The sequence below is a fragment of the Trachypithecus francoisi genome, unplaced genomic scaffold (genome assembly GCF_009764315.1).
Source record: "Trachypithecus francoisi isolate TF-2019V2 unplaced genomic scaffold, Tfra_2.0 Lachesis_group8, whole genome shotgun sequence".
Lineage (NCBI taxonomy): Eukaryota > Metazoa > Chordata > Mammalia > Primates > Cercopithecidae > Trachypithecus > Trachypithecus francoisi.
In genome coordinates, this window is record NW_022681473.1 from 122217454 (window position 1) to 122244780 (window position 27327).

The 27327-nt window shown below is 48.7% G+C and overlaps 1 protein-coding gene across 8 annotated transcripts in view; it reads left to right on the top strand.

The window, feature by feature from the left end:
- Positions 1-646: 646 nt before the first annotated feature.
- Positions 647-27327, top strand: part of GLB1L2 (galactosidase beta 1 like 2) — a 50724-nt gene continuing 24043 nt past the window's right edge. For 5 of the 8 annotated variants that reach the window (XM_033208160.1, XM_033208154.1, XM_033208155.1 and 2 more), the window contains exons 1-7: positions 656-920; positions 11397-11444; positions 11833-12030; positions 13464-13532; positions 14127-14222; positions 16875-16983; positions 25977-26069. In XM_033208160.1, coding sequence (XP_033064051.1) covers positions 835-920; positions 11397-11444; positions 11833-12030; positions 13464-13532; positions 14127-14222; positions 16875-16983; positions 25977-26069 — 699 coding nt within the window. In that variant the 5' untranslated portion in view covers positions 656-834. Of the gene's footprint in view, positions 921-11396; positions 11445-11479; positions 11678-11832; positions 12031-13463; positions 13533-14126; positions 14223-16874; positions 16984-25976; positions 26070-27327 lie in introns of those variants that run through there. The other 3 variants (XM_033208156.1, XM_033208159.1, XM_033208161.1) reach the window with 3 other exon arrangements.

The following is a 27327-nucleotide window of genomic DNA, read 5'->3' on the forward strand; positions in this document are numbered from 1 at the left end:
CTGCACTCCAGCCTGGGCGACAGAGCAAGACACTGTCTCAAAAAAAAAAAAAAAGAATTCTTCCTTTCCTAAAACGTGAAGGTTTTATGGAACTTTTTAAAATAAAAAATTGGAAGCGCTTGGAGTCAAGGTCAGAGTAAGACTCGCGGAAACTAAAGACAGAAAATATTTGGACCCCTCCTACTCAGACATCAACCACATTGAAATATGTCCAAATACAATTCTTCAAAATCCTGGCTTTTCACGGGATGATTTATTATTTAAAAAGTTGTTTGCTTCAGAATCTGAATGGTTTTAAAAGATTCTGTTGGTTGCCCCTGCTTTGCGGACGCGTTTTGTACGTTCTTCCTGATGTGGCGCTGCGAGGGGCGACTTTACCTCGGCGTGGGACAGGTGCGCTGCGTCCCCGCACCGGCCTGCGCCTCGCGAGCAGGAAGACGGCGAACTCTGCGTCGCTCCACACTCTGGGGACCCGCCCCGGCGAGACCCCTCCCCTACCGAGACCTTGTCCCCGCCCCGGCCTCGGCCGAGGCCCCGCCCCCACCAGCCCGGCCCCCGCCCCCGCCAGGCCCCCTCCTACCGAGACCTCGTCCCCGCCCACCAGCCCCGCCCCACCCCCGACAGAGGCCCCGCCCCGGCCCCGACCAGCCCCGCCCCTGCCTACGCGAGGCCTAGGGCGGCCGGCGCGGAGCCGCGAGCCCCAGCCAATGAACGCCGGCGGGCTGGTTGCCTAGGCGACCAGCGCGCGGCTCCGCCCCCCGCGCCGAGGCTCCCGCGCGCGGCTGAGTGCGGACTGGAGTGGGAACCGGGGTCCCCGCGCGCAGAGAACACGCGATGACCACGTGGAGCCTCCGGCGGAGGCCGGGCCGCATGCTGGGACTTCTGCTGCTGGTCATCTTGGGCTTCCTGGTGCTCCGCAGGTGAGAGAGAGCTTCGCGCAGCACCTGCCGGACCCCACATTCCCCAGCCCTCCGCACCTCGGGTTCTCTCCTCCCGCGACCCTTGAATCCCGAGTTCCTGGGGGGAGCAGTCCCAGCTGCTTCCTTCTGGGAGCTCCCCAATGCCCCGAGTTCCCCTGCGGCTCCAGGCACTCCTGCCTCGCGATCCAGGCCTCTGGGCGACACCCGGCGTGCCCTCGGGAGCCGGCGTCTGTGCCCCGAGCCGCCCACCCCGCCGCGCCTGTGATGCCAGGCTCTGCCCCTCGCGGACGGCCGCAGCCCTCCAGCCGTCAGAGCTCTCTCAGACGCGCCCCATCGCGGCCCCGTGCCCACTGCTCCGCGGAAAGCTTCCTCTGCGCTTTCCCCAGGCCCCCCTTTTCCTCCCAAGCCTCTGGGAGGCGCCTTGTTCTGCAGAGGCCGGCGCTTCAGCCTGGCAGCTACGGTCTAGCCAGCTCGCCTGGCAGGGTCATAAGAACAATGTCCGTGGGCCTCCAAGATCCCGGGTCATGAGTTATTTGCACAGTTCTGGGCCTGATAGGTCGTCTCTCTCCACTTTCCCACCATTCACCTGTTACCAGCTCACTTTCCTCTCCCCTTTTTACAAAATGTTGTTTATGGCAAATGAGTGGTTTCAGTGATACTGTGACTTACCCACAGCCTGTGAAAAAGTTTTCTGGGTGCCGTAGCCCAGAATTTTTCTAAACTGTGCCTATTTTAAGGATTCTACAGCCCTGACCCTATCTTTCAGGTCAGCACTTTCCATATTCAAAACCTCCAGTGGGAAGCCGACTGGCAGTATCGAATGAACTGAACGGTTGGAACTGGTGGCAGGCCCTACCCCGCTCAGCTTTGTCATTTGCTTCCTTTTTATCCCCCTTCTTGGTTTCTCTAAACTTCCCCTGGGAGGTAGGGAAGTTTTTGATGGAGATAAATATCTGGAAGTCTTTTGCGGCCACAAGAACACATTGACAAACTCGATGTTTACACCTTGTGAAGACTTGATTCTTGTTTCTGAGATAGTAAGGACATCATAATATTGTTTGGGAGAAGGACGTGATTTTCTTCTCATTCTGGGGCCCAGAAAACTTCAGGCATTTCATTTCTCCAGTTGTGCCCAAGATGTTCTCTGTCCTGCCTAAGATCTCTAAGCCATTCCTCCCTGAAGATTGGCCCTGGCTCCTGTGGGATGCTCAGCTTTCCTCCCTTTGCAAGGCTTGTGCAAACCCTGGAAGAATTACTCAGGGCAGCAGCAGCAGATCCTTCTGCATACAGCAGGGTAGCAAGGCACCCAAGCTGCCAAGAGAAAGTCTAGCAGCTTCAGGCTTGTTGTTGATCAGGGATATAGGAGTCCGTGCAGGGAACCCAGGCAGGTCACTATTTGGGGCAGCACTGTGGGCTTGAGATGGGCCGAGTGGCACACCCAAAAAGTCCCCAGGAAAAGGTATGCGAAGGAGGCTGAGTGTTTGCTATTGTTTGGTGGGACAGAGGTGAGGTGTCAGGGAGCTGACCTAGCTGGGAAGAAGCCTGAGCTTCTTTGAGGTGAGGTAACCGTGTCCCCACCTAGGTGGGGTGGCCACACTAGGAGTCAGTCTTGGGCCATTGGAGCTGCGTGGAATGGCAACAGAGAGTAAACAGCTGCGACCAAAGGCTGTGAACACAGTTTGACATGCCTAGGAAAGTTGTTTTTCTTGCCACTCCATCCTTCTAGCAGGTAGGACAGAAGCTCAAGGAGCTCTGAACCAAGTTCAGGGCCGTCTCTTTGGATCCTGTGGAATACATGTCTTTTTGGCGGCTTTTTGATTTTTTCTCCCTCATGGGTATATTCTGCCCAGTTCATCCTGTCTGACTTGGGCTGGACATCAATGATTATGAGTTGCTGTAATATCTCTGGAGGCAGGAGGAGAACATCCTCTTTGTCTTTCTCTCTTCCTGTCTTGCTCCAGCTCTGACTGGGTCATTAACTGAGTGGGAGGTGGGGGCCTCTCCCCGCTGTTACTGGGGAGTATTGAGGTGGCCAGTGGAATACAGGTCACATGGAAACTGGCCACCAAGTTCACTCTTTGTGGAGCGAGCTGTCCGCAGCAGCCCCTTGCCTGTAGCAGAAGGCCGGTATTTGGACAGTGGCTGGCGTGGGGTGGGGCATGTTTGGCTATAGCTTTTCTTTTTTTTTCATTAACTTTTCCTTGGGCTGGTTCATGGTCAGTCATAGCTGGTGGGTTACATCATATCAAAGAGCTAGGATGACCAGGTTGACTTTTGGGGGAGGATTTCAGTCTTAGAATTTTTATTTTTATTTTTTTTAAGCTTAAACAGTGGTCTTTCTTAAAAATTACCTTTATTGGAGTTTAATTGTCATGCAACAAACAGCACATAGTTAACATGTACAATTTGATACACTTTGACATGTATCTAAATCAGGCTGTGAATCTACCACCACAGTTAAGATTGTGAAAACAGCCACCAGCCCCCAAAGTTTCCATGTCCCTCTCTGTCATCCCTCCCTTCTCCTCCTCCCTGCTCCCCAGCCCCGAGCAAGCACTGATCTGTTGCTTTCTGACACAGTATATTGGTTTGCATTTTCTAGTGTTTTATAGAATTGTAATCTTAAAGCACGTTCTCTTTTTTGGTCTGGCTTCTTTCACTCAGCGTATTATTTTGAGGTCTGCGATGCATGTATCAGTGTGAACCGTGCCTTTGAGCCAATTGCCTTTCATTCTGTTTCCTGTTCCCACTCCATGAACACAAGAATGCCTGCTTGATATTATCTAAAGGCATGGTTCTCATTCATGATTTTTTCCTTAATATAAATTAATCACTGAGCAAAAATACACTGAACTCTGCATCTCTCATACCTGAAATTTCAGCTGGGAAAGGTGAGAGAGGAGAAAGCCTTCAGGTGGGCAGCCAGCATCATGCTCCTAAGAGGTAAGTTCATTTCTTCTCTGAGGTCCATCTCACACACTGCCCTGACCTACTGTTTTCTGTATTCCAGACCGCAAATTCTTCCTATAGAAGGGAAAAGGAGGAGATGTATCAAACTCATTCTCCTGAACAAGGTGGCTAACTTAGCAATGCAGGTCATTTTTTTTTTAATGTGAATCATGGCCAGTCCTGTCTTCCCAGCGTATGTGGCCAAATCATGCCTCTCCTCTTGAGCTTCTGGGAGGTAATTGATTTTATGGGCCTTGCCTATTCTAGGACTCTGCTCTGCTTGAGGCCTGAGTCGTATTTCATGGAATGTTCAAACTCTTTGAACAGTGTTCCTTTTATCTTGTAGTAGTAAAGTTTTCAGCATTGGGAAGTGTCTCTTTCAGCAGGTGATGACCTGTTGGTGGTGAGGGATGTCTGAGCCACCCTGTGCTAGGAAGAGCGAGTTGGCTCTGGGATTCTTACAGGACCATGCTAGCCAGCAACAGAAAGAGACCAGAGTTGTCTTGGAGCAGCCATAGTATTGGTATAGGTGTGACTCAGGGGAGGGGCTGGGCTACCAACAAGATTGGGGACAAAGGTCCTTGGCTGCAGAAATAGCAGAAAGTTGACCAAAGGGTTCTTCCCACCTTAAGGTAAAGTGGCAAATAAAATAAAAACCTGTAGTCCTTGATGAAGTGATGCAGAGTTCCATGAGGTCATGTCAGACGCTCTTCTGGGAAGAATTCGGGAGATCCTGCAGCTTGAGGAGAAAGGTTTTAGAACATCTGGACCTGAAAAAGGACTCTGGGGTCTAGGCACATACTCCCTCCCTCGCCACCATCACACAGCAGAGGCAGGGTTTTTTGGTGTCAGTGTTGGGATATTTGCTGCTTCCTCTCCACTCAGTTTTAGATTTTGCTTAAATCTATTGCTCTGGATGCTAAAGACCGTATTGAAAAAGAGTTCTCATAGTGTGGAGGTCTCCTGGGATAGAAAGGCAGCAGGTGTTTTTAGAGGCTCCTGCTAATGAGGTAGATATTTCTTGACTGGTATCTGCCTGTTAGAGACTCCTTGTTGATACTCACAGCTTCTGTTCTTTGACACTTAGCAACACAGTTAGTGGGCTTGTTCCTTTCAAGCACAGATTGTATTTTTTGCCCTTAAGAAGTTATTTTGTGAGTAGGTAATTTATGAACATGGTAAGTATTCAGAGTGTGAAAGGGAATCAAGTGAAAAGAAACTCCCACTCCTGGCCCCTCGGCTAGGCACCCTTCCCTATCCCCTCTTCATATCAGCCATTATTACTGATAATGGCTTCTTTCAGAGATATTCTATGCATATACAAGAAGATAGCTACACATATTATCCTACTTGTCCATTAGACACATAACACACGTTATCCTCCTTGTCCATTAGACACATAATTTATTTAAACAGTCTTCTATTGATGGACATGGATTGTTTGCAATCTTTAGCTACTGTAAACAAAGTTGCCGCAGATATCTGCTGGATGTATTTCTATAAGTAGAATTGCTGACCGTAGGATAGATTCATTTTAAATCTTGATAGACATTTTGAAAATAGTACATTTTATTTCTGTTGGAATCAGTGTAAAGGAGATTCTGCACCCAACTCGATAGGGCCAAGTCGATTCCTGAGTCTTGTAAGAACCAGTGCATCTCTTGTATATCTTCGTAGATAAGTCCTATGTGGTGGATTAAAAAAAAACATTTAACATAGTTATGTTTTTCCCTATTTGTGAGATCATTTCATTGAGAGTCTCCAAGCATCTCGAAGATCAGGGGCTTGTTATCAAGAGTAGAAGCCTTGTGTTATTTAACAGAGCTTTCACTTCTCTCTGGGTGAGACACAGTCCTTTTCCCATTTATGATGCTGTCAGTGGTCCCAAAGTACTACAAATGTAACATAATGTTAGACCACTTTTTGTTGTTGTTGTTGTTATGTGGTTGATTCGAGGGAGGAGTTTTTGTTATTTTGCTATTGGATCTCAAGGTTTTGGTCTAGTAAACTCTTCTTCATGTACTCACTTCCTACAGTCTTTAGGAAATACTGCCCTCTGAACCACCAATATTGCTTCTGGGTCAGAGCCCGGATGTGAGGCCAGGGTTCGTGGCTTACCTGGGAGCCGTTTCAGAGGAAAAAGGGGAGGAGCTAAGATTGCAGGAGTGCTGTGGACCTCTTGCTGGGGACCTCACATCTCTGCAAAATGCATATACTTGCCTTGGGAATGGTAGGCCTAAGCCTTTGGGCGTATTTAATGCCTCTCCCAGCAAACAGGAGTCCAACACCTTGGGCCCAGACCAAGGAGCACATATAGAAGCTGGGCCAGACACAGGGACCGACTTCCATTTCCCTGAGGCTGAAGTTCTTGGAGCCCCGGGATTGGTCCAAGAGCTACTCAGCAATATTCTGGAGTAGAGTCGTTAAGGGCACCATCTGGGCCAAAGAGTGCATAGTTCCTCCTTCAGGCCCTCAAATTCTTTTGCTGAGGGTGGAGAGAACATGGCTGAAGACTGCTGGGACCAAAATATCCCCAAACAGACAGTTTAGGGCAGCAGGATGTCCAAGGAAGTTGAGCCTCATGGGAGCCTAGAACGGAACCAGAACCTTGAGAGTGATGAAAGGAAGTCTGCACTGAAGACAGATCCAAGTGAGGAATCCCCGTGTGTTTGATGTCTGTGGGCAGCTGAACACTTACCATCAGATGGTGGTCTCGGCATGGCCACTTGGAGGAGGGTGGAGGGGAGTGTTTTCTTGGTCAGGATCTTCATAGAATGCCCTGGTTTTGGATTCAGTTGAACCTCTGTTTAAGGCCCTAATAGGGCCACAGTGCACCTAAAACTTGAATTTGTAAGCTATCATCTCAGATGAACAAGCATGTGAACACATTATGTTATAGTGTCAAAATAACCAGCCTTTGGGGCCGACAAGGACTCATGTTCTGGGAATCAAAGGACAATGATTGCAGTTCCTGGCTCAGATGCCAGCTTGCGTATGCCCATGGCCAGCCTCGGACTGCGTGAGTGCTGCCTGGTCTCTGCCGGTGGTCATCATACTCCAGATGTTCATGGCGCTGTCTCTGCTGTGCCCAGTTGCATGGATCCTGGCCCATCTGTGTCTGGTCATACTCTGCATGGCAGACCAGAAAGAGATGACTGTGACCCCAGTGAGGCCTCCCAGCCCTACCATGACCCCGGTTCCTGATGAGTGTTTGCAGGATTGACGGGTGATGCAGGGAAGCCCGCTGGCATGGCAGGACGCATTTTAAGCCTGGCACACCTCACTCAAGGAGATCCTTTCTGGTGGTGACTGGATCTGGCTCACCTCCCACCCAGCCGCCCTGCAAGATCCCTTCTGAAACTTGACAGCCAGTCCCATTCCCAGAAAGAGGTGGTGACCTTGTCACCTGCTCATCTGTCCTTTTCCATCCACTCACATGTTTACTACACCCAGAATCTCCTGACTGCTGGGGCCTGTCCTGTACCCTTCATCCTCAGGACCCACCTCACCAGTCAAGGAAAAATTACTCCAGAGGGCTCCACCTCCCCCTGCTTCCTCAGCACGGGGCACAGCAGAACTTGGTACCTATGTCCTCTGCTTCAGGTTTCCATTGCAACCAGTTTTTGTGTCTGCAGCTTGCACAGCCTTCAGCACAAATAGTGCCTGCCCCTTTTCCACTTGCCAAAAGGGAATTGGTGAGGATGGGCTGTAGAGGTCTTGTTATGTTGTGCAAGGCCCCATCAGAGGTCCTGATGTGCCTGCCTTCCTCCAGGAACCCCACCTTGGACCATGACCACGGCCACCCTCTCCGTACAGGTGGAGGAGCAGAGCCTGACTCTGAGCAGAGCAGACCTGGGCACTGAGCACTGAATTCAGGCCGGTGGTCAGGGTCTGCTGTCCAGACTCTTCTAAGGTGGAAAAATCACTTTGTATAAATGAAGCCAAGATACACAGGCGACAGAAATTTCAGGAGAAAATGTTAACATAAGCTCCAGTTCAAAAGAAGGCAGGTGTTCCTGGTTTCAACAAGTAAAGGTCCATCACGGATGAACTGCTCCCCAAGAAAAGTGACAGAAACATGCTGAGCTTCCTTAGGATTTGGTTAGCTCCTTGCTATCAAGCCTAATTTAGGAGTAAAGTCTTGCTGACCTTTAAACCAACCAACTCTAACCACACAGTTGATATTTTCTTTATTTTTTTTATTTTTTTATTTTTTTTGAGACGGAGTCTCGCTCTGTCACCCAGGCTGGAGTGCAGTGGCCGGATCTCAGCTCACTGCAAGCTCCGCCTCCCGGGTTTATGCCATTCTCCTGCCTCAGCCTCCCGGGTAGCTGGGATTACAGGTGCCGCCACCTCGCCCGGCTAGTTTTTTGTAGTTTTTAGTAGAGACGGGGTTTCACCGTGTTAGCCAGGATGGTCTCGATCTCCTGACCTCGTGATCCGCCCGTCTCGGCCTCCCAAAGTGCTGGGATTACAGGCTTGAGCCACCGCGCCCGGCCGATATTTTCTTTATTTTATTATTACTGAGTTACTCAGGAAATTATGGGGTTATTTTCCATCTTATGCTTATTAGTATTAATGATCATTATTAGTGTTAATAACCATTTACACGATGCTTCATTGTTTATGAGGCTCTAACTTGCATGGTCTCATTTACTGGCAGTGAATTCCCTGAAGAAACCCAACACGTATCATCCTCATTTTCTTGGTGAATTCATCCCTTTTAGTAACGTATTGACAACTTGTCCAGTAACCTACCAGGAAATTCCCAGGAAGAAACGGTTGAATTCTCCAGAATTTGGAATTGGATAACAGCTAGATTGTTTTTTGTTTTTGTTGTTTATTTCATTCCTCTTGATATGCACTGAGAAGAATGTTTTGTTCTAAAAATATAGAAAATTGTGTGTTACAAAGACACTAGCAAAGACAAGCTCTATCCAGGGAGGGAGTCTATGTAGTGTCAAAGGAGAAGATGCAGATTGGGCTTCTGAAGCTGTAACCTTGGGATTGGTTAGAATGCAGATTTTGATTTAGTCAGTCTCAAGTAAGGCTTAAGGTTTATGCATTTCTGACAAGCTGCAGATGAAGACCTGGAAATCTGGTTGGTGGATAGAAGTTGTTGAAGCAGGATGCCTCTTTCCAGCTATCTGCACTTTGAGTCAGGCGGCTGTGACCGAGGGAGTTCAGAGGCTCGCTGCCTGCAGACCACACCTGGAGAAAGCCCAGAGGGAGGTTTTCTGATCCTTAGTTATCAACTAATCAAGGGGACAGGTTAAAGTGTTACTAGCAGGGACTGTGTTGGAATGTCGGTCACAGAGAGGCTTTTCCAACCCTGACTACACCTCTGCATTTAGCAGGGTGGGGAGTGGAGGCTCTCGCACCCATAAATAGACGTTAGGATAAGTAATGTGTGCTTTAATAAGAATTGGAGATTGCACTTTTGAAGTTCTGGCTGGAGAATAAGGTTTGGTACCTGGTGGAGTGATTGCTAAGTTGTGTTGTCACTGTCTTTAAAAACAGTGTATTTTGTGTGTGTGTGTGTGTGTGCATGTGCATGTGTGTGTGTATTTTCACCACCAGATTGTCAAAATGCCCCTGTTTTTAAGAAAATAGTCTGTCCATCCAGTTCTTCCTCATTCTGGCCTGAGGTGAGCCCAGCATGTGCCTCTGAGGCAACCAGGGGGCGAACCTGTGTTGTGGTGGGCAGGTGAGTCTGGTGAGTCCCTGAGGCGGGGAGGGCTGAGCGGGAGGCAGGGTGTGTGCTTTGGAGCAGGTGTGGCCTGAGCAGTTGCGAGCCTGTAGCCAAAGCAAAGTGCCTGGTGAGCAGAGCAGGGGGCACCAAGGGAAGGCCTGGACGGTGGCCCAGAGGGGCCCGAGGCCTTGTCTTAGCAGTCCAGGGCTTCATCTGCAAGGATGTAGGCCAGCCGAGTTTCTGGGAAAGGGCAGATCGCACATATTTTCAGCTTTGCAGGCCATGCAGTCTCTATCGCAAATACTCAACTGTAAAAAAGCAGCCGTATGTAGATGGTGTGGCTGTGTGCCAATACAACGATTTACGAACACTGAAGTTCATATAAATTTTTATGTGTCCCAAAATATTATGCTTTTGATTTTTTTTCAACCACTTAAACATGTGAAAGCTCTCCTTAGCTTGCAGGCTGCACAAAGACAGATGGCAGGCTGGATTTGACCCAAGGCCCAAGTTGACCCACCTGTGGCATACAGGCTGTGTTGGTCTAATAGGATCTCAGTGTACAGAATCTTTTGTGGTCAAATTTTAGAAATTGTAATAAGATGACTTGGCACAAAGTCTAGCACCTAAACTGTATACCACAATGGGAAGAATGGAGAAGCTGAGATTATCCCACATTAGGGACATAAAACCCACTGGTGGCTATTCTCTCTAAAGTTTTCTCTTTGGAGAAAAATGTGTGGTGAATAGGTTCCCATAGCTCTCGAATATGCAAACATATGCTATAATAAGTTGATTTCAGATAGAGATGAGACTCTTCGGCTCACAGCAGAGAGGGCTGCATTTCTCCGGGACCCTTGCAAGCAGCCTTTCTGAGCAGCCGGGACAGGCATTAGCCTGTTTTACGGAGGAAGAAGCTCCTGCCCACAGAACTGGTGTCGCTAACCCGAGGCAACAGTTCTACCAAGCTGGGGGCCAGGATTCACATCGGGTCTTCCTCGTCCAGCTAGTGTTTTTGTTTTCACTCTCTCATACAGTCCTTTGGAAGAACTGTGTCCTAAAATGTCATTTGCAAGCCATTTACTAGAACATGGAAGTTTTCTCTTCAGAGAAAGAAGAATGTGGTGAGCAGAGCCCTAGGTTGCCCCGGATGAAATGACCCTTTCATCTGTAGCAGCAGAACTGTAGTCCTGGAGCTTTGATGGGAGTTCTAAGGCCTGGGGGCTGTGAGAAGTAGGAAGGAGTAGGTAAAAAAGCGTATTTCTTTGCCTGAGAGTGGCCCCAGACAAAATTCCCAAGAGGCTGGCGATGTCTGAGCTGTCTTCTGTCCTGTGGGCCCCCTGCCCCCTCCCCGTCTCTGGCCATCTGGGCCCTCTCGGTTGCCCCATCCCTCCGTGACACGCAGCTAAGGGGGCATCTTGTGCAGTGTGGCCCGGCTGGCCACCACCTGCTAGTGTCAGGGCAGGAGCGAGCCCTGATGAGGACAAAGGCACAGCCAACACCGGCTCCTGCCCCAGACTCAGCCTCCACCTTTCATGAACTTCCTGACCTGAAATGTGGGTCTCCCCAGCTTCTCTCACGGCTTTCGGGAGACAGGGTGGGAAGGAGACCCACCCAGCAGCACCGAGTCACTGGGACCCACCCGAGGGGCTCCCTGGGGCCGACCCCAAGAGATGCCAAGGGAGCCTTCTCACGGCCGGAAGCCTTCGAATCCTTCCCGTGGGGGACTCTGCTCTAGCTGGGCCATCTCTTGGCGGGCCGCGATCTTCAGAAACGAATGAAGACCTGGAATCGGGTGGATGGAAGGACGCCGCTGACGCAGACCCTCTTTCCAGGTCTCTGCTCCTGGAGTCGGGCGGCTGCGACCGTGCCGGGGCTCGGAGGTACCGTGTGAAGCCGCTGCTGCTTTCGCGTTCAGCCGCGTGGCCAGGGCGCTGGCCATGGTGCAGCCGCGCGCCCGCCCGGCCCCTGCAGCAGCCTCCGGGGCCTGAGCTGGCCTCGCTCCGTTGGCCCGCGAGCCCTCGTGCCCAGTGCTGTTCGTCTTGCTCCTGGCTGCAGCCTCGGCTTGCCCTTCCCCTGCCGCGGTGCCCCGCGCTGCAGACAGACCCCTCCCAAGGTTTGGCTGAGGCGGGGGGGAGCTTTTCCCAGCCCCCTGCACGCAGGCCCTCTTTGGAAAGAGATGCCGAGGACCTGTGAAGGGGCGAGGACGCTGATCTCTCTGCACCGCGGCCCCTGCGGCCTCTGGGCTCCAAAACGCCTCTGTCTTGGCAGGTTGGACTGGAGCGCCCTGGTCCCTCTGTGGCTCCGCCATCGGCAGCTGGGGCTGCAGGCCAAGGCCTGGAACTTCATGCTGGAGGATTCCACCTTCTGGATCTTCGGGGGCTCCATCCACTATTTCCGTGTGCCCAGGGAGTACTGGAGGGACCGCTTGTTGAAGATGAAGGCCTGTGGCTTGAACACCCTCACCACGTAGGTACTACCCCCGTCCCCCGTGGAGCCTGGTTCCTAAGTAGGGCGCCTGGTGTCTGCATGCGAAAAAATCTAAGAGGAAGCAGCCCAGGTCCTCTGCCCAGGGCGAGAGCGCCAGGGTCTCCCTCCTCCTCCCCACCACAGAGCTCCTGACTCGTGGGCGTGAAGGGACATGAAATGGAGGTAAGGTCTAGAGGAACCGAAGTAGCAATGTCGCACCAAAGAGTATAGTGAAGGAGGTGAGTGCAGACCGAGGAGGTGATTCACTGCCAGGGAATCATTTTCTTTAACAAGCAGTCTTCCCACTTCCAGTTCATAGGGCCAGTGAACGGTGTCTTGAGAAGAGCTGCCTGAGAGGCTCTCTGGCCCCGGTTTTCAGCACTCTTCTTGGGCAGTGGCCTTAGGATGCTGTGGTTGTCATCTCAGCCTCTGTTGTGATGATTGGCACATGGTAGGCACACAATAAAATACTGAATTTGCAAATCATTTATAAAATGTGCTCAGTTGTGAATAACCTGGATCTTTTCATGGGTTTCCCCCGCAAATTGCCAACAGATACTTGACTCTAAGTCTATGAAATAAAGGGAGTGATCAGGCTGAATTATTCCATGTTTAGGCAAAAATATGTGACTACAAATCAAGGAGATGGCTTTTCATGGGTGGTTGATGAACTGATTTTGAAGACAGCTCCTTAAAGAGTTACAGAAACGTGCTGAGCCTTGACAGCTTCCCAGGAAGGGCTCCTGAAGGTTGTGGGAGTGCAGCAGGCTCAGCACTCAGCCCCATGGAAGCAGCACCGACGACGTTTGCTGAAAGGCAGAACTCGTGTGTCTGAGTTGGAAGCCAGGCAGCCTCTCCTCCTTCACCTGGGAATATTCTTTGTACTGGGCAGAGGCTCTGCTGAAGCCAGTGGTGGGGTGGGGTTGGGAGAAGAGCAGTTGTCATCACGGTGTCATCCACGAGTCGTCCCTTCCGCCTCTCGAGTTGAGCCTGTCCATGAGCCTGCTCTGTCCCTTGTCCTGTCTTCAGAGCTGGAAGCTTCATTCTGTTGCACGTTTTGGAGTTCTGGGTGCTTCAGTAAGTGTAGGATGATCACTGAGCTTTCCTCTTACTCCTTGTAGCTGTTTTTCTGATAAAGTTACATTTTCTTCTCCAGTGGGGCGTGGGCATGGTAAGCTAACTGGGGTCAGAGCGCCTGACCTTTTGCTTAGCAGGTCTATGCTTCGTCCAGATCTTGTTGATGCAGAGGGAAGAGGGCTTGCCCTCGATTCTGGTCCCTAGATCCGTTCACTTAGTTCTTGGTTCCAGTCCTAAAATCATGCAGAAACATACCTTTAGCCATCGTATTGGATTTTTGGGATAAAGAAGGTGATGTGGGAGATGAAGTGGACTGAATAACACGCTGTAGCCTGTAATGATCATTTCTGTTGCAGCTATGTTCCGTGGAACCTGCATGAGCCAGAAAGAGGCAAATTTGACTTCTCTGGAAACCTGGACCTGGAGTACGTGGTGTTGCTGCTTCTGTGACCTGGCCAGGGGCAGGGGCAGGGGCAGGGGCAGAGAGGTGGTTACTTGGGGATGGATTAGCAACCAAAGAGAACCAGGGAGGGACCTGGGTCTGGAGCCCTGTTCTAGGACTGTGAGAAGCCCTGCACCCAGGGCCCAGACACTCCTCAGCTGTGACCTGTCACCCAGAGGGGCTGGGCCTGCAGCTTCTGGGCTCCACCTCTCCATTGCAGCCCAGAGGGGCAGAAGACCCCGGGAGCCGCCCGACTCTGCATGGGGTCCGGCTGCCTAGGCTGGGGCAGGGCGGCTCCTCTAGGCTAGCAAGGCTGTTGGGTCAGGTTCACTGTTAAGACCCCTGTGCCCTGGCTGTCACCCTTCCTCCTCAGGCCCCCAGTGGGACTGTGCAGAGGCTCTGAGGCTGGGAGCAGCTCAGGCCACCACCCTGATGTGGGAGTCCCCGCTCTTCGGGGATGGGGCCGAGCTGTCCCTTCGCCCTACCGGGCAGCTCCTCCACCCTGTGATGTGTGTGGCCCCCACCCGGCCTCATCCTGGGCTGTCGTGGGAGGGGCTGACGATGTGGACCTCCCTAGGGCCTTCGTCCTGATGGCCGCAGAGATTGGGCTGTGGGTGATTCTGCGTCCAGGCCCCTACATCTGCAGTGAGATGGACCTCGGGGGCTTGCCCAGGTAAGCGGGGCTGTGAAGGGCCCTGGGTGCTGTTGCAAAAAGCTCATAGACGTAGGTCTAGTTTTGTTTCTGTGTTCCAGTTCCCATTCTGTACGGAATTTCCGTGTTCCAGTTCCCGTTCTGTACGGAATTTCCATGTTCCAGTTCCCGTTCTGTACGGAATTTCCGTGTTCCAGTTCCCGTTCTGTACGGAATTTCCGTGTTCCAGTTCCCGTTCTGTACGGAATTTCCGTGTTCCAGTTCCCGTTCTGTACGGAATTTCCGTGTTCCAGTTCCCGTTCTGTACGGAATTTCCTTTTCAGGAAAAGCAGCACCCAGAGGGGTCACGTTCAGCGATGCTGCAGTGAGTGCCTTTGCGGAGTCTTGCATGAGCTGCTTGTGTGACAGGCAGCAGCAGGGCTGGCCCTCCTGGCATCTCGTATTTCAGGGCTCTGCTGTGGAGCTGGGAGCCCTGGCACATCATTCACCTGCTTGTTTACAGTATGGGAAGAATCAGACCTTCCCTGTCTCTTTGTTTTTTGAGATGGAGTCTTGCTCTGGTGCCCAGGCTGGAATGCAGTGGCATGATCTTGGCTTATTGCAAGCTCTGCCTCCCGGGTTCAAGCGATTCTCCTGCCTCAGCTTCCCGGGTAGCTAGGGTTACAGGTGTGTGCCACCACGCCCAGCTAATATTTATATTTTTATTTTATTTATTTATTTATTTTTTGAGACGGAGTCTTGCTCTGTCGCCCAGGCTGGAGTGCAGTGGCCAGATCTCAGCTCACTGCAAGCTCCGCCTCCCGGGTTCACACCATTCTCCTGCCTCAGCCTCCCGAGTAGCTGGGACTACAGGCGCCCGCCACCTCGCCCGGCTAGTTTTTTTGTATTTTTTAGTAGAGACGGGGTTTCACTGTGTTAGCCAGGATGGTCTTGATCTCCTGACCTCGTGATCCGCCCGTCTCGGCCTCCCAAAGTGCTGGGATTACAGGCTTGAGCCACCGCGCCCGGCCCTATTTATATTTTTAGTAGAGACAGGGTTTCACCTTGTTGGCCAGGCTGGCCTGGAGCTCCTGACCTCGTGATCTGCCCACCTCGGCCTCCCAAAGTGCTGGGATTACAGGCTTGAGCCACCACGCCGGGCCTTCCCTATCTCTTTCTTAGGAATGTTTCCAAGCATATTGTGAAAAGTCCAAGTATTTTGATAACGTATAAGAGAAACAAATTATTGTTATGGTTTTGTCTTCATATCTCGGCCCACATGTGTCATCTTCCCAGTGGCAGTCTTGGCTGAGGTTGTTATTCTGTGGTTGGAGTGAAAATCTGGACAGGGATTAGCTGGGACTTCATTCATTCCTCATCCTCAACATTGTGGCCTTTAAGATTTTCTTGTTAACAGGCATAACCTTTCCCAGCCTCCCAGTGTGCCAGGTGGTTAGACGCAGACTGCCTCAGGGAAGAGGCCAGTCCTTGTCCCCAGCCCTCTCCCCTTCCCTGGGGAGCCCTGGGCTAGCTGCACGACCTGCCCTTCCCTCAGAGGCATAGCTTCTGTCTCCACTACCCAGGGTCACTTCTCAGGCACTCATCCATTCAGCCTGGTAGGCTCGCCCTTGACACGAACACAGCCAGGGCAGCCTCTCCAGTCCCTGCGGATTAGAAAGCTGCGTGCCACCATCAGCGATTTCCTCGGCTTAGCCAGGGCCGGGGACAGGAGGACGAAGGGTTTAACAGTCTTAACTTAGAAGCAGCGGGGAGCTGTGGCACTCAGACTGCCCTCTCCCACCCCGCCCATGTGGCACCTGCCCATGCATGAGAGGGGCATGTGGGCACACCTGCAGAGGGGCAGTCCGGGCAGGAGTGAGAAAGCTAACCTGTCAGGTGGGTTAGACTGCGGGAGTGTCGGTCTAGAGGAAACCGCTCTCTCCTCACCCATTGTTTTACCCACAGAAATGGAATAATTTCCTGACCCTGTTTAGGTCTTCCAGACCAGGGCGGGAGGAGTCTCAGAGCCTTTTGTTAGAAAATATAAGTGTCTTCTCAGAACCTGAAGTGAGAAGGAAGCCCTGACTCCCGCTTCGGAACCAAATCCATGCTGCTGCGTTCCCCCAGGGAGTTCGGGATCACAGCAACAGGATTCAGCTCTTGCTCACCTGCCGCTCTGGGCTGAGCTCTGCACAGCCCACGCCACTGATGCCAAGGCGTTAGCCGTGTTGGCAAGGATGGGGGCTGCCTCCTGCTCGGCCCCTTGCAGTCTCGGTCAGGCTTGTTTTTTGGGGTGACGCTAGAGGGTTGTGTCTCCTCCTTCCATAGCCTCAGTGATTCCTAACCCTTTTGGCTTCACTCTTTGTGATGGGACCGTAGAGCAAGTTCTCGGAAACTAGGCCTGGAGTCCATGAAAAGCTCTTCTCACTGCTGCAGCCAGGCCCTGTAGCTGTGGAGCTGGAAATGAACTTCCGCCAGGCTGTGTCCCTGGGGAGGGAAGCTGCAGGAGTGCGGTGGGTGCTCACCCCAGAATCAGTTTGCATAGGCTCCCCACTTCTGGGCTGAGTGGGGTGGAGGAGGTCACAGGTCATTCCGGAGCCCTTTGGGGCCTCTCCCTTCTCACGGCACCAGCAGCCCGCTCCCAGCAAACCCACCGTGACACTAACATCCTTCCTTCCCCCTTTATCCTTCAAGCTGGCTACTCCAAGACCCTGGCATGAGGCTGAGGACGACTTACAAGGGCTTCACCGAAGCCGTGGACCTTTATTTTGACCACCTGATGTCCAGGGTGGCGCCGCTCCAGGTACAAGTAAATGAGGCCTTCTTTGATCTTGGTCTGTCTTCCTCTAGGTAGTGGATCATCCTTGGTTAGTTCTCAGACCAAGGGTCCTCCCGTGTTTTTGAACACAGGGACAGGTTCTTCCCCACTGCCTGAAACTGATAACCGAGGGGCTTGCAATAGTTGTCTTTCGAAAGATCTGTGCATTTCAGTGTTGTCTCACTTGGGTGTGTTACTGAAAGGACAGACAGATGTAAGGGCCACATTGCCACATACGGCACTGGAGAGACAGGGATACCGTGATAGCCGGGAACACCCGTCCACCGGCGTCTCCACGGTGCCAGAGAGACAGGGATGAGGTGACAGCCAGAAACACCCATCCACCGGCGTCTCCACGGTGCCAGAGAGACAGGGATGAGGTGATAGCCGGGAACACCCATCCACCGGCGTCTCCATGGTTCCAGAGAGACAGGGATGAGGTGATAGCCGGGAACACCCATCCACCGGCGTCTCCACGGTGCCAGAGAGACAGGGATGCTGTGACAGCCAGAAACACCCATCCACTGGTGTCTCCATGGTGCCAGAGAGACAGGGATGAGGTGATAGCCGGGAACACCCATCCATCTGCCAGTGTCCCAGTAGCACTGTGGCTCAGTTCTGCAGGGGGTGGAGCACATGTGGATTAACCTTTGTCTATAAGACTGCAGGACTTTTTATAAATTATAAAAGTCCCGTGGCTGACTTTATGGCTGACTTTACAAGATGCTTCCCTCTGCTACCAAAGAGGTGCTGCATGGTACACATTTACTATTCAAAACGCACGTTAAAGTAAATTCTGGGGGAGGAAGTATCTTCATTTTTATATAATGATTGGAAGCTGTGGAAAGCAGGAATGGGAAAAATCACCGCAGTTGTTCTGTAAAACCAGAAAGAACGACACTGAGAAATTAGTACATCAGCAAAAAGTCCGTTCAAGTCAGTGCTATGGAATACTCACCACACACACAAATCAAAGGGGACTGTCAGATGAAACACAGGATGCTCAGTTATATTTGAATTGCAGATAAGCAAGGAGTAATTTTTTTAGTGTAAATATATTCCAAATACTGCATGGGTCATACTTACACTAAAAAATTTTTGTTCTGAATTCAAATTTAAGTTTATGTCTGGTATTTTTGCTTACGAAATCTGGCAGCCAGTGGAAGCAAGTAACTAGGAAGTCATTAGCCTAGATCTTGCCAGGAAGCTGGGGCCACAGAAGGGGTCAGCAGGTTGTGGGAGTCGGGTGGGCCGCAGGAAGGCCATCCTGGGAGCAGGGTCAGAGGCACGTGCATATCTGCAGTGGGTCACCAATGCGTCTTTTTCAAATAAATGGTAACATAATAATTATTATTTAACATATTTGAATAATCACATAACTAATTACCGCCCAGAAGTCCCACCTCTGAATCCCGTCACACTGGGGGTGAGGATTTCACCATGTAAATTTTGGGGAGACACAGTCTATTGCAACCACTGTCTATCTCCAGACCTCTTCTGTCTTCCCCAAAGTAAACTCCGTGCCGTTCAACTCTCCATTCTTCCCTCTCTCAGCTGCCGACAACTATTCCCCTCTCTGTCTCCACGCATTTGATCATTGTAGCTACCAAATATAAGTGAAATCACATAGTATTGTGACTGGATTATTCCACTTAACAGTGCTGTCTAGGTTCATCTGTGTCATAGCCTGTCAGAATTTCCTTCCTTTTTGAGACTGAATTATGTTCCATTGCATGTATATAACGCATTTGTTCATCCATTCATCCATTGACGAACATTTGAGTTGCCTCTGCCTTTTGGCCACTATAACTAAAGCTGCTGTGAGCATGGGTGTACAGATACCTTTCCGAGTTCCTGCTTTCACTTCTTTTGGGTATATACCTAGAAGTGAAATTGCTGGATCAACTTGTCATTCTACATTCGGTGTTTTTAGGAATTGCCATACTGTTTTCCATAGAAATTGCACCAAATTACATTCCCACCAGCAATACACAAGCATTCCAATGTCACCACATCCTTGCCAACACTTGTTATTTCCTGTTTATCTGGCGAGAGCCATCAGTGGGTGTGAAGTGGTCTCTCCTGGTGGTTTTGATTTGCATTTCCCTAGTGATGTTGAGCATCTTTTCATGTGCTTATTGGTCATCTGCATATCTTGGAAGAAATGTTTATTCACATCTTCTGCTCATTTTTGAATCTAGTTGTTTGTTTTTATGTGGTTGATTATAGGAATTCTTTGTACTTTCTGGATATCAATTCTTTAACAGGACCTGCCAGGACTGGGTCCTTCCCTTCAAGGCAGCAGGTTCCCTTTTGGCTCCGGGTGTGTCTAGAAGTGCCTGAAGCTGGGGCCTGGAACGGGGACCTCTTGACTCCGCCAGTGCCCTTTCCCACTGTGGATGAGCTGGTATCCAAGATGCAAGACAAAGTCCTCTTTCCTCTTTGCTCTCCTCTCCTTAAGCAGAAGGAAGAAGCCACTTTTGTTGCTGTGAGCTGCGCTACCCGGGGTTGAGGGGGGAATGTGCGAGAACTCCCTTAGCCATGCCAGCTGGTGTCTCCTTAGGCCATGTGCCATGCTAGTACGCTGGCTGGAAGCTCATCCTAGCTCCAGGAGTTGCGTAGGGATTGTGGTCTTTGTGTCCTCGACTGCGTTTCATGTTTACCTGGAACTCCGGAGCACTTCAGCCCATGGTGCTGAGGCTTCCCAAGAAACTCAAGTTTCAGTCACTAGGGTGGGCAGTTCCTCTCCGGCTAGGGCTGGTCCAAATGCTCCCTCCACGTGGATGCTGGCTGAGCCCAGCATGGCTTTATTCTGTGCTGTGACAAGGCAGCACTGAGTTCAATGTAAAGGTCCCCAGTCACTGGGCTCTCCCTTCCCCAAGTGCACAGATCCTCTCTCCTCACCACTTGGCTGCCGCTGGGAGATGGGAGAGGGTGGCATTGGTGGTGTAAGACTGTCTCTCTTGCCTGCCTTAATGCCTCTTTTGGTGACATGAAGTTAAAACCGGGTACTGTGACTGGTCACCTGAGTTTCGGTTTTTGTGACTGTGCTTTTCTGTGTGCGGATCGTTGCTAAATTTCGTGTTCCAGCAGGATGGATGAACGGTGCAGGCTTCTATTCCTCCATCTCGCTCCACTGTCCTTTATTTTCTTTTAGTATTTTTTTGTAATGTACAATCAGTGTACAAATATTTCACCTCCTTGATTAAGTGTATTCCTAAGTATTTTGTTGTTTTTGATGGTGTCGTAAATGGAATTGTCCCCGACAGTGTATAAAAACAACGGATTTTTGTGCATTGATTTTTTTTATCCTGTAAGCTTACTGAATTATTAGCTGCATAGTTTTTTTCCGAGGGTGTGGGGATCCGTACTGTTTTCTGAATTTAAGATCATGTTGTCTGTGAACAGAGATAACTTCTTCCTTTCCAACTTGGATGCCTTTATTTATTTTTTTCTTGACTAATTGCTCTGGCCAGGACTTCCAGTACGACGTTGAACAGAGGTGCTGAAAGCACGAATGCTTGGTTTGCTCCTGATCTAGAGGAAAAGTTTTCAGTCTTTCACCACTGAATATAATGCTGACTGTGGGCTTTCCGTATGCGGCCTTTATTATGTTGAGGTAGTTTCCTTCTGTTCCTAGTTGACTGAGTGTTGTTTTAATCATGAAAGAATGTTGAATTTTGTCACTTTTTTCCTGCATCAGTTGAGATCATCATGTGGTTTTCCCCTTAATTTAGTTAATGTGGTATATTACATTGATTGATTGTTTTTCTTTTTCTTTTTTTTGCGATGGAGTTTCGCTCTTGTTGCTCAGGCTGGAGAGCAACAACACTATCTCAGCTCCTCCTCCCAGGTTCGAGTGATTCTCCTGCCTCAGCCTCCTGAGTAGCTGGGATTGCAAACGCCCGCCACCACGCCCAGCTAATCTTGCATTTTTAGTAGAGATGGGGTTTTACCCTGTTGGTCAGGCTGGTCTCGAACTTCTGATCTGAGGTGATCTGCCTGCCTCAGCCTCCCAAAGTGCTGGGATTATAGGTGTGAGCCACCCTGCCTGGCCTACACTGATTGCTTTTCACATGGCAAATCTTCCTCGCAGTACAGGAATAAATCCCATTTGATCATGGTTTATAATTTTTTTAATATGCTGCTGAATTAAGTTGGCTAACATGTTGTTGAGGGTTTTGGCATCAGTATTCATCAGGATTGTTAGTCTGTGTTTTCTTTTCTTTAGTGTCTTTTGTTTGTCATAAAAGAAAAAAATGTGAACTTTTAAAAAAAAATTTTTTTTTTGAGATGGAGTCTTGCAGTCTCCCAGGCTGGAGGGCAGTGGTGCAATCTCGGCTCACTGCAAGCTCCGCCTCCTGGGTTCACGCGATTCTCCTGCCTCAGCCTCCTGAGTAGCTGGGACTACAGGCGCCGCCACCGCGCCCGGCTAATTTTTTGTATTTTTAGTAGAGACGGGGTTTCACCGTGTTAGCCAGGATGGTCTCGATCTCCTGACCTCGTGATCCACCCGCCTCGGCCTCCCAAAGTAAAAGTGTGAACTTTTTGACACTTCTATATCCAGCAAAACTCAAAAATGAGGGAAAAATTCAGAAATTCCCAAAGAAAAATGGAAAGAGTTTCTGACTGTATTCTACCTTATAGTATAAGGGAGGAAGTGTTCTTTCCTTTTCAATATTTGGGAAGGGTTTGAGGAAGACTGGCGTTAATTTTTCTTTAAATGTTTGGTAGAATTTACCAGTGACACCATCTGGTCCTGGACTTTTCTTTGTTGGGAGGTTTTTAGTTACGGATTTGGTGTCCTTACTAGTTATGGGTCTATTCAGATTTTATGTTTCTTCGTGACTGAGTTTTGGCATATGATATGTTTCTAGGGATTTGTGTGTTTCGTCTAGGTTATTTAGTATTTAATTTGTTGGTATACAATTTGTTCATATTCCTCTTTTGTAACCCTTTTTTATGTAAAATCAGCAGTAATAGCCTCATGTTGTTTCTGATTTTAGTTGAATCATATCTTGTTTTCTTAGTTTAGCTACACTTTGTCAATTTTGTTGATCTTTTCAAATAACCAACTCTTGGTCTCATTAATTTTTCTTTATGTTTTTCTATTCTCTCATTGTATATCTCTGTGCTAATTTTTATTATTTCCTTCCTTCTGCTACCTTTCAGTTTGTTTCCCTTTTTCTGGTTCCTGAAGATGTAAAGTTAGGTTGTTGATTTGAGACCTTTTGTCTTTTAAATGTATTTATAGCTGTAAAATTTCCTTCTTTGCACTGCTTTCACCCTCATTTATAATTTTGTTTCCGTTTTCATTTTTTCTCAATATGTTTTCTAATTTATCTTGTGATTTCCTCTTTGGACTGTTGGTGAAGATTTTATTATTTCCACATACTTGAATTTTTCAGGATTTTTTTTGGCTATTGATTTCTAGTTTCATTCCTTTGTGACTGGGAAAAATACAACTTTGTATGATTTCAGTTTTTTAAATTTATTAAGGCTTGAGGCTGGGTGTGGTGGCTCGTGCCTGTAATCCTAGCACTTTGGGAGGCCGAGGCAGGTGGAACACTTGAGGTTGGGAGTTAAAGACCAGCTTGGACAACATGTTGAAACCCGTTCTGTACTAAAAAATACAAAAGTTAGCCAGGCGTGGTGACGGGCACCTGTAATCTCAGCTACTTGGGAGGCTGAGGCACAAGAGTCACTTGAACCTGGGAGATGGAGGTTGCAGTGAGCCAAGATTGTGCCACTGCACTCTAGCCTGGGTGACAGAGCGAGACTCTGTTTTTTAAAAAAAGAAAAATTTATTAAGGCTTGTTTTTTGGCTTACTGTATGGTTTATCCTGGAGAGTGTTTTATGTGCCCATGAGAAAAATGTGTATTGTGCTACTTTTGGGTGGAATGTTGTGTATATATATATGGTAGGTCCTAACTGGTCCATAATATTGTCCAAGTCCTCTCTTTGGTTCCTAATTTTCTGTCTGGTTATTCTACCCATTATTGATATTCAGATATTGAGTCTCCTAGACTATGATTGTAGAGCTGTCTATTTTTCCCTTAATTAAATTTTGCCAGTGTTTGGCTCATATACTTTGGAATTCTGGTGTTTGGTGCATCTGTGTTTATAATTGTTATATCCTCTTGGTGAATTGACCCTTTTATCATTATATATATTTTATCATGTCTTTCTTTGTCTCTTGTAACGGGTTTTGATATAAAGTCTATTTTGTTTGATATTAGTAAAGCCACCCCTGCTCTTTTGATTACTGTTTGCATAAAATATCTTTTTCCAGCCTTTCACTTTCAACCAGTATATATCCTTAGATCTAAACTGAGTATCTTGTAGACAGTATATAGTTGGATATTGGTTTGTTAAAAGTTCATTCTGCCAAGGTATGTCTTTTGATTGGGGAGTTTAATATATTTACATTCAAAGTAATTACTGATAGAGAATCACTTGCTTTTGCCATTTTCTTGTTTTCTGTATGTCTTACAGCTTTTTATCCCTCATTTCCTTTATGACTGCCTTACTTTGTATCTAGTTGATTTTTTTTTTTTTTTTTTTTTTTTTAGGCAGAGTCTGGCTCTGTCGCCCAGGCTGGAGTGCAGTGGCGCAATCTCGGCTCACTGCAAGCTCCGCCTCCCGGGTTCACGCCATTCTCCTGCCTCAGCCTCCCGAGTAGCTGGGACTACAGGCGCCCGCCACCTCGCCCGGCTAGCTTTTTGTATTTTTTTAGTAGAGACGGGGTTTCACCATGTTAGCCAGGATGGTCTCGATCTCCTGACCTCGTGATCCGCCCGTCTCAGCCTCCCAAAGTGCTGGGATTACAGGCTTGAGCCACCGCGCCCGGCCCTAGTTGATTTTTTATAGTGACACTTTTTTATAGTGATTCCCTTTACTTTGGGATAAGGTAAAGGATATGTAATATCCTAAAGTTGCGACATTCTATTTTAAATTGATACCAACCTAACTTCAATTGCACACAAAAACTCTACTCCTTTACAGTTCTGCCCCCCACTTTATTTTATTGATGTCACAAATTATGTCTTCATATTGGGTGTACCCATTAACTTAGATTTATAATTATTTTATATCTTTTAAAATCTTATAGAGAATAAAAAGCCACATTGTAAAGAAAAATTATAATAATGTTTTAATATTTTTTATGTGTCTATCTTTGCTGGAAAACTTTATATTTTCATATAGCTTCAAATTACTCTCGAGCATTTTTTCATTTCAACTTTAGGTGTTTTTTTTTAGGGAAGGTCTAGTGGTAATGAACTCTCTTAGCTTTTCTTTGGGAATTTCTTAATTTTTCCCTCATTTTTGAGTTTTGCTGGATATAGAAGTGTCAAAACAAAGTTGACACTTTTTTCTTTCAGCACTTTGACTATATCACCTCATTGCCTTCCAGCCTGAAACTTTTCTGGCTGAGATGTCCTTTATGGTCTCACTGAGGATCCCTTGTAAGTGACCGGAACTCTTCTGGCACATTCAAGAATCTCTCTTTGTCTTCGGTAGATTGATTATGGTGTGTCCCTGTGTGGTTTCTGGAATTTTTTGAGCTCTTTGGCGTTACATAATCATGTCTTTCCTCAAATTGGAGAAGTTTTCAGCTATTATTTTGTAAAAACAATCTCCCTGCCCTTTTATCTCCCTTTTTCTTCTAAGAATCCCATAATTCACACACTATTCTGCTTGAGGGTGTTGTGTAAGTCCCTTAGGCTCTGTTCGCTTTTCTTTATTCTTTTATCTCCTCAGACCTGATCATTTCTGAGAACCTGTGTTTAAGTTTGCTTTTCTTTCTTCTGCCTGTTTGAATCTGCTGTTGAACGCCTCTAGTGAGTTTTTTCAATTTATATACGGTATGTTTCCGTCCCAGAAGTTCCTTTGGTTCTCTTAAAAGTAATCTCTGTTTCTTTGTTGACATTCTCTTTTTCTTCATGTGTCATTTACCTGGTTTCCTTGAGCTCCCTGAGCATATTTACCACCGCTGTAGTAGATCTTGCTCTGCTGAGTCTGGTGTGTGTTTCTCAGATGCTGCCTTTGGAGATTTATTTTGTTCCTTCAATGAGTCATACTTCCGTTTCTTTTTACGCTTGTGTTTTATTGGTTGAACATTGGGCATCTGAGAAAACAGACACCTATTTCAGGTTTTGCATGTTTTCAGGGGAACCCTCACTAATTAGTGGGCCCCTAAGCCCGGAGACCAGCCCAGCATGAAGACTTAAGACCTGATCTTTTCTGGGCATGTGTTCTGTCTGTATCTGTGTGTGCCTCCTTCCCTACCTCCCTGGTTGCTTTCAAGTGTCTTTAAGTCCCAGAGTCTCACCCCAGCTGCTGCTTGTGGCCTTAGATGCTCTACATTTTCTTCTGCTTGTAATTCCTTCCCCCCAGGCATCCAAGGGTTTGTAGTCCTCTGGCAGTTTCATATGCTGCAGAACCTGCCACTGCCATCTTTAGCAGCCAGCCTGAGGTCCAAACTATGCTGACAATTCCTGTTTGAGCTCCATGTCAGACAAGACAGAAACCAGTACGTTGGGCAGAACAAGTTCGAACATTGTAAACAAGTTCCGTTTTGCTTCTTCCATCAGGAGGGACCTGGGAGTTGGGACGCGTCCTCCTGACCACACCATGCTACACTGGGGTGGGGCAAGTCCTTGTGAAAACATCATACAGTTTTGGAGCATTTTGCATATGACTTTTTGTTTTGATTTGGTGGTCACTTGTTTGGTTAGACATTTGACTCATGTCCAGAGCTCCTATTATTTTAGTCAGTCTGGAGTTGTTTTTTTGAAGTTTTCATGGGAGAACAGGGGCCTAATGCTTCTTCCTCCACTGTCTTATTGATACGAATCTTTTGAGATCTTAGTTTTCAAATGGGATATTTTGCTAGTCACTGGTGATGGGCATGGCGGGGTTGGATACTACAGTTCCCTACACACTCAGCTCCTGGTTGTCTGTCTTTTCTCCCCAGTACAAGCGTGGGGGACCCATCATTGCCGTGCAGGTGGAGAATGAATATGGTTCCTATAATAAAGACCCTGCTTATATGCCCTACGTCAAGAAGGTAAGAGTCCTCTTGGTGCGTTTCTTTAGAAGGTAAGAGTCCTCTTGGTGCGTTTCTTTAGAGTCCTTCCTCTGGAGTGTGTTATGGGCTGTGGTGTGACATGTGGGTCTTATATTTTCCTCATATTAATACATCCTCCAACATCATTTATTAGTGAATTTTCTCTGTTGTTTTATTTCAACAGGGTTGTCACTTATTTACCCTTGACTGAGTTTCATCTGGGAATTTCAGTACATACCTGGTATTGCAGGGGCTGGGAATAAAGGAATTGGCTTAATTGCATGGTGATGATTAGGAAGGCTTCCTGGAGAGGCTGCTCCAATTCTGAAGTCTAAAGCAGTGGTTCCCAGCCCAGGCTGCATACTGGCTTTATCTGGGGAGTTTTAAGAAATCCCTGCGTCCAGGCCTTGAGGCGCCTCCTGCTATACCTGGTTCCCTCAGCCTGCTTCTTGGCCCTGGGGCCTCTCAGCGGTTGTTGACTTAGTTACTCAGCTGCAGAGAGGAGAGTGCAGCTCCCGCAGGGAGTCCCTGTCCACTCATGCTTCCCTGGTGTCTGGGCGGAGGTACCCATGTGTGACTCAGGTGGGCAAAGAGAAGCAGCAGCGTCCCGCCTCTGTGGTTCCGAAGCTCTTAGGAGCGTTCACCAGCCTCTTTCTCAGGCTGCTGGGAGAGTGGTGAGAGAAGAGGTGCCCACCCCTAGCCTGGCTCTGCAGATCTCTGGTGCTCAGGAGGGAGCAATTACCCGCTGTGGGGTGGAGTCAGTCAATGAATGCCAGGAAGTGTTAGGTGTGTGTATGTGGTAGGGACCTAAGTAAACGCTTGCTAAATATCAGTGATAGCGTGAGCTGGTGGATCCAGGGCTCTTGATAAATCCCACCTGAGCGCATGGCTTGACCTCTGCAGCTCCCTTGTGCCTGAGACAAGAGCCCCCTCTGCTCTCTCCTTCCCAGCATGTGGGACTGGACACGAGCCTTATTCACCCAGCACGTATCTCCCTGCCTACCCACTTCCAAAAGATTTCAGCGGAAATAAACAGTCTTGGCCTGATATCTGCAGAGAAGATGATAGGAAGACCCCTCTGTGGGGGTTTCTGATCCAGAAGATCCTAGAGCCTCAGCACAAGCCTTTGGCTCTGGGTTCAGGCCCATGTTGCCACGGGCCCTGTAACCTGCAATGCTTGACTTCACCCCTCCGAGGCGTCTGTACTGTGAAGACATTAACCGTGAGGCTTGCATAGGACAGTCTGTGTCAAGTGCTG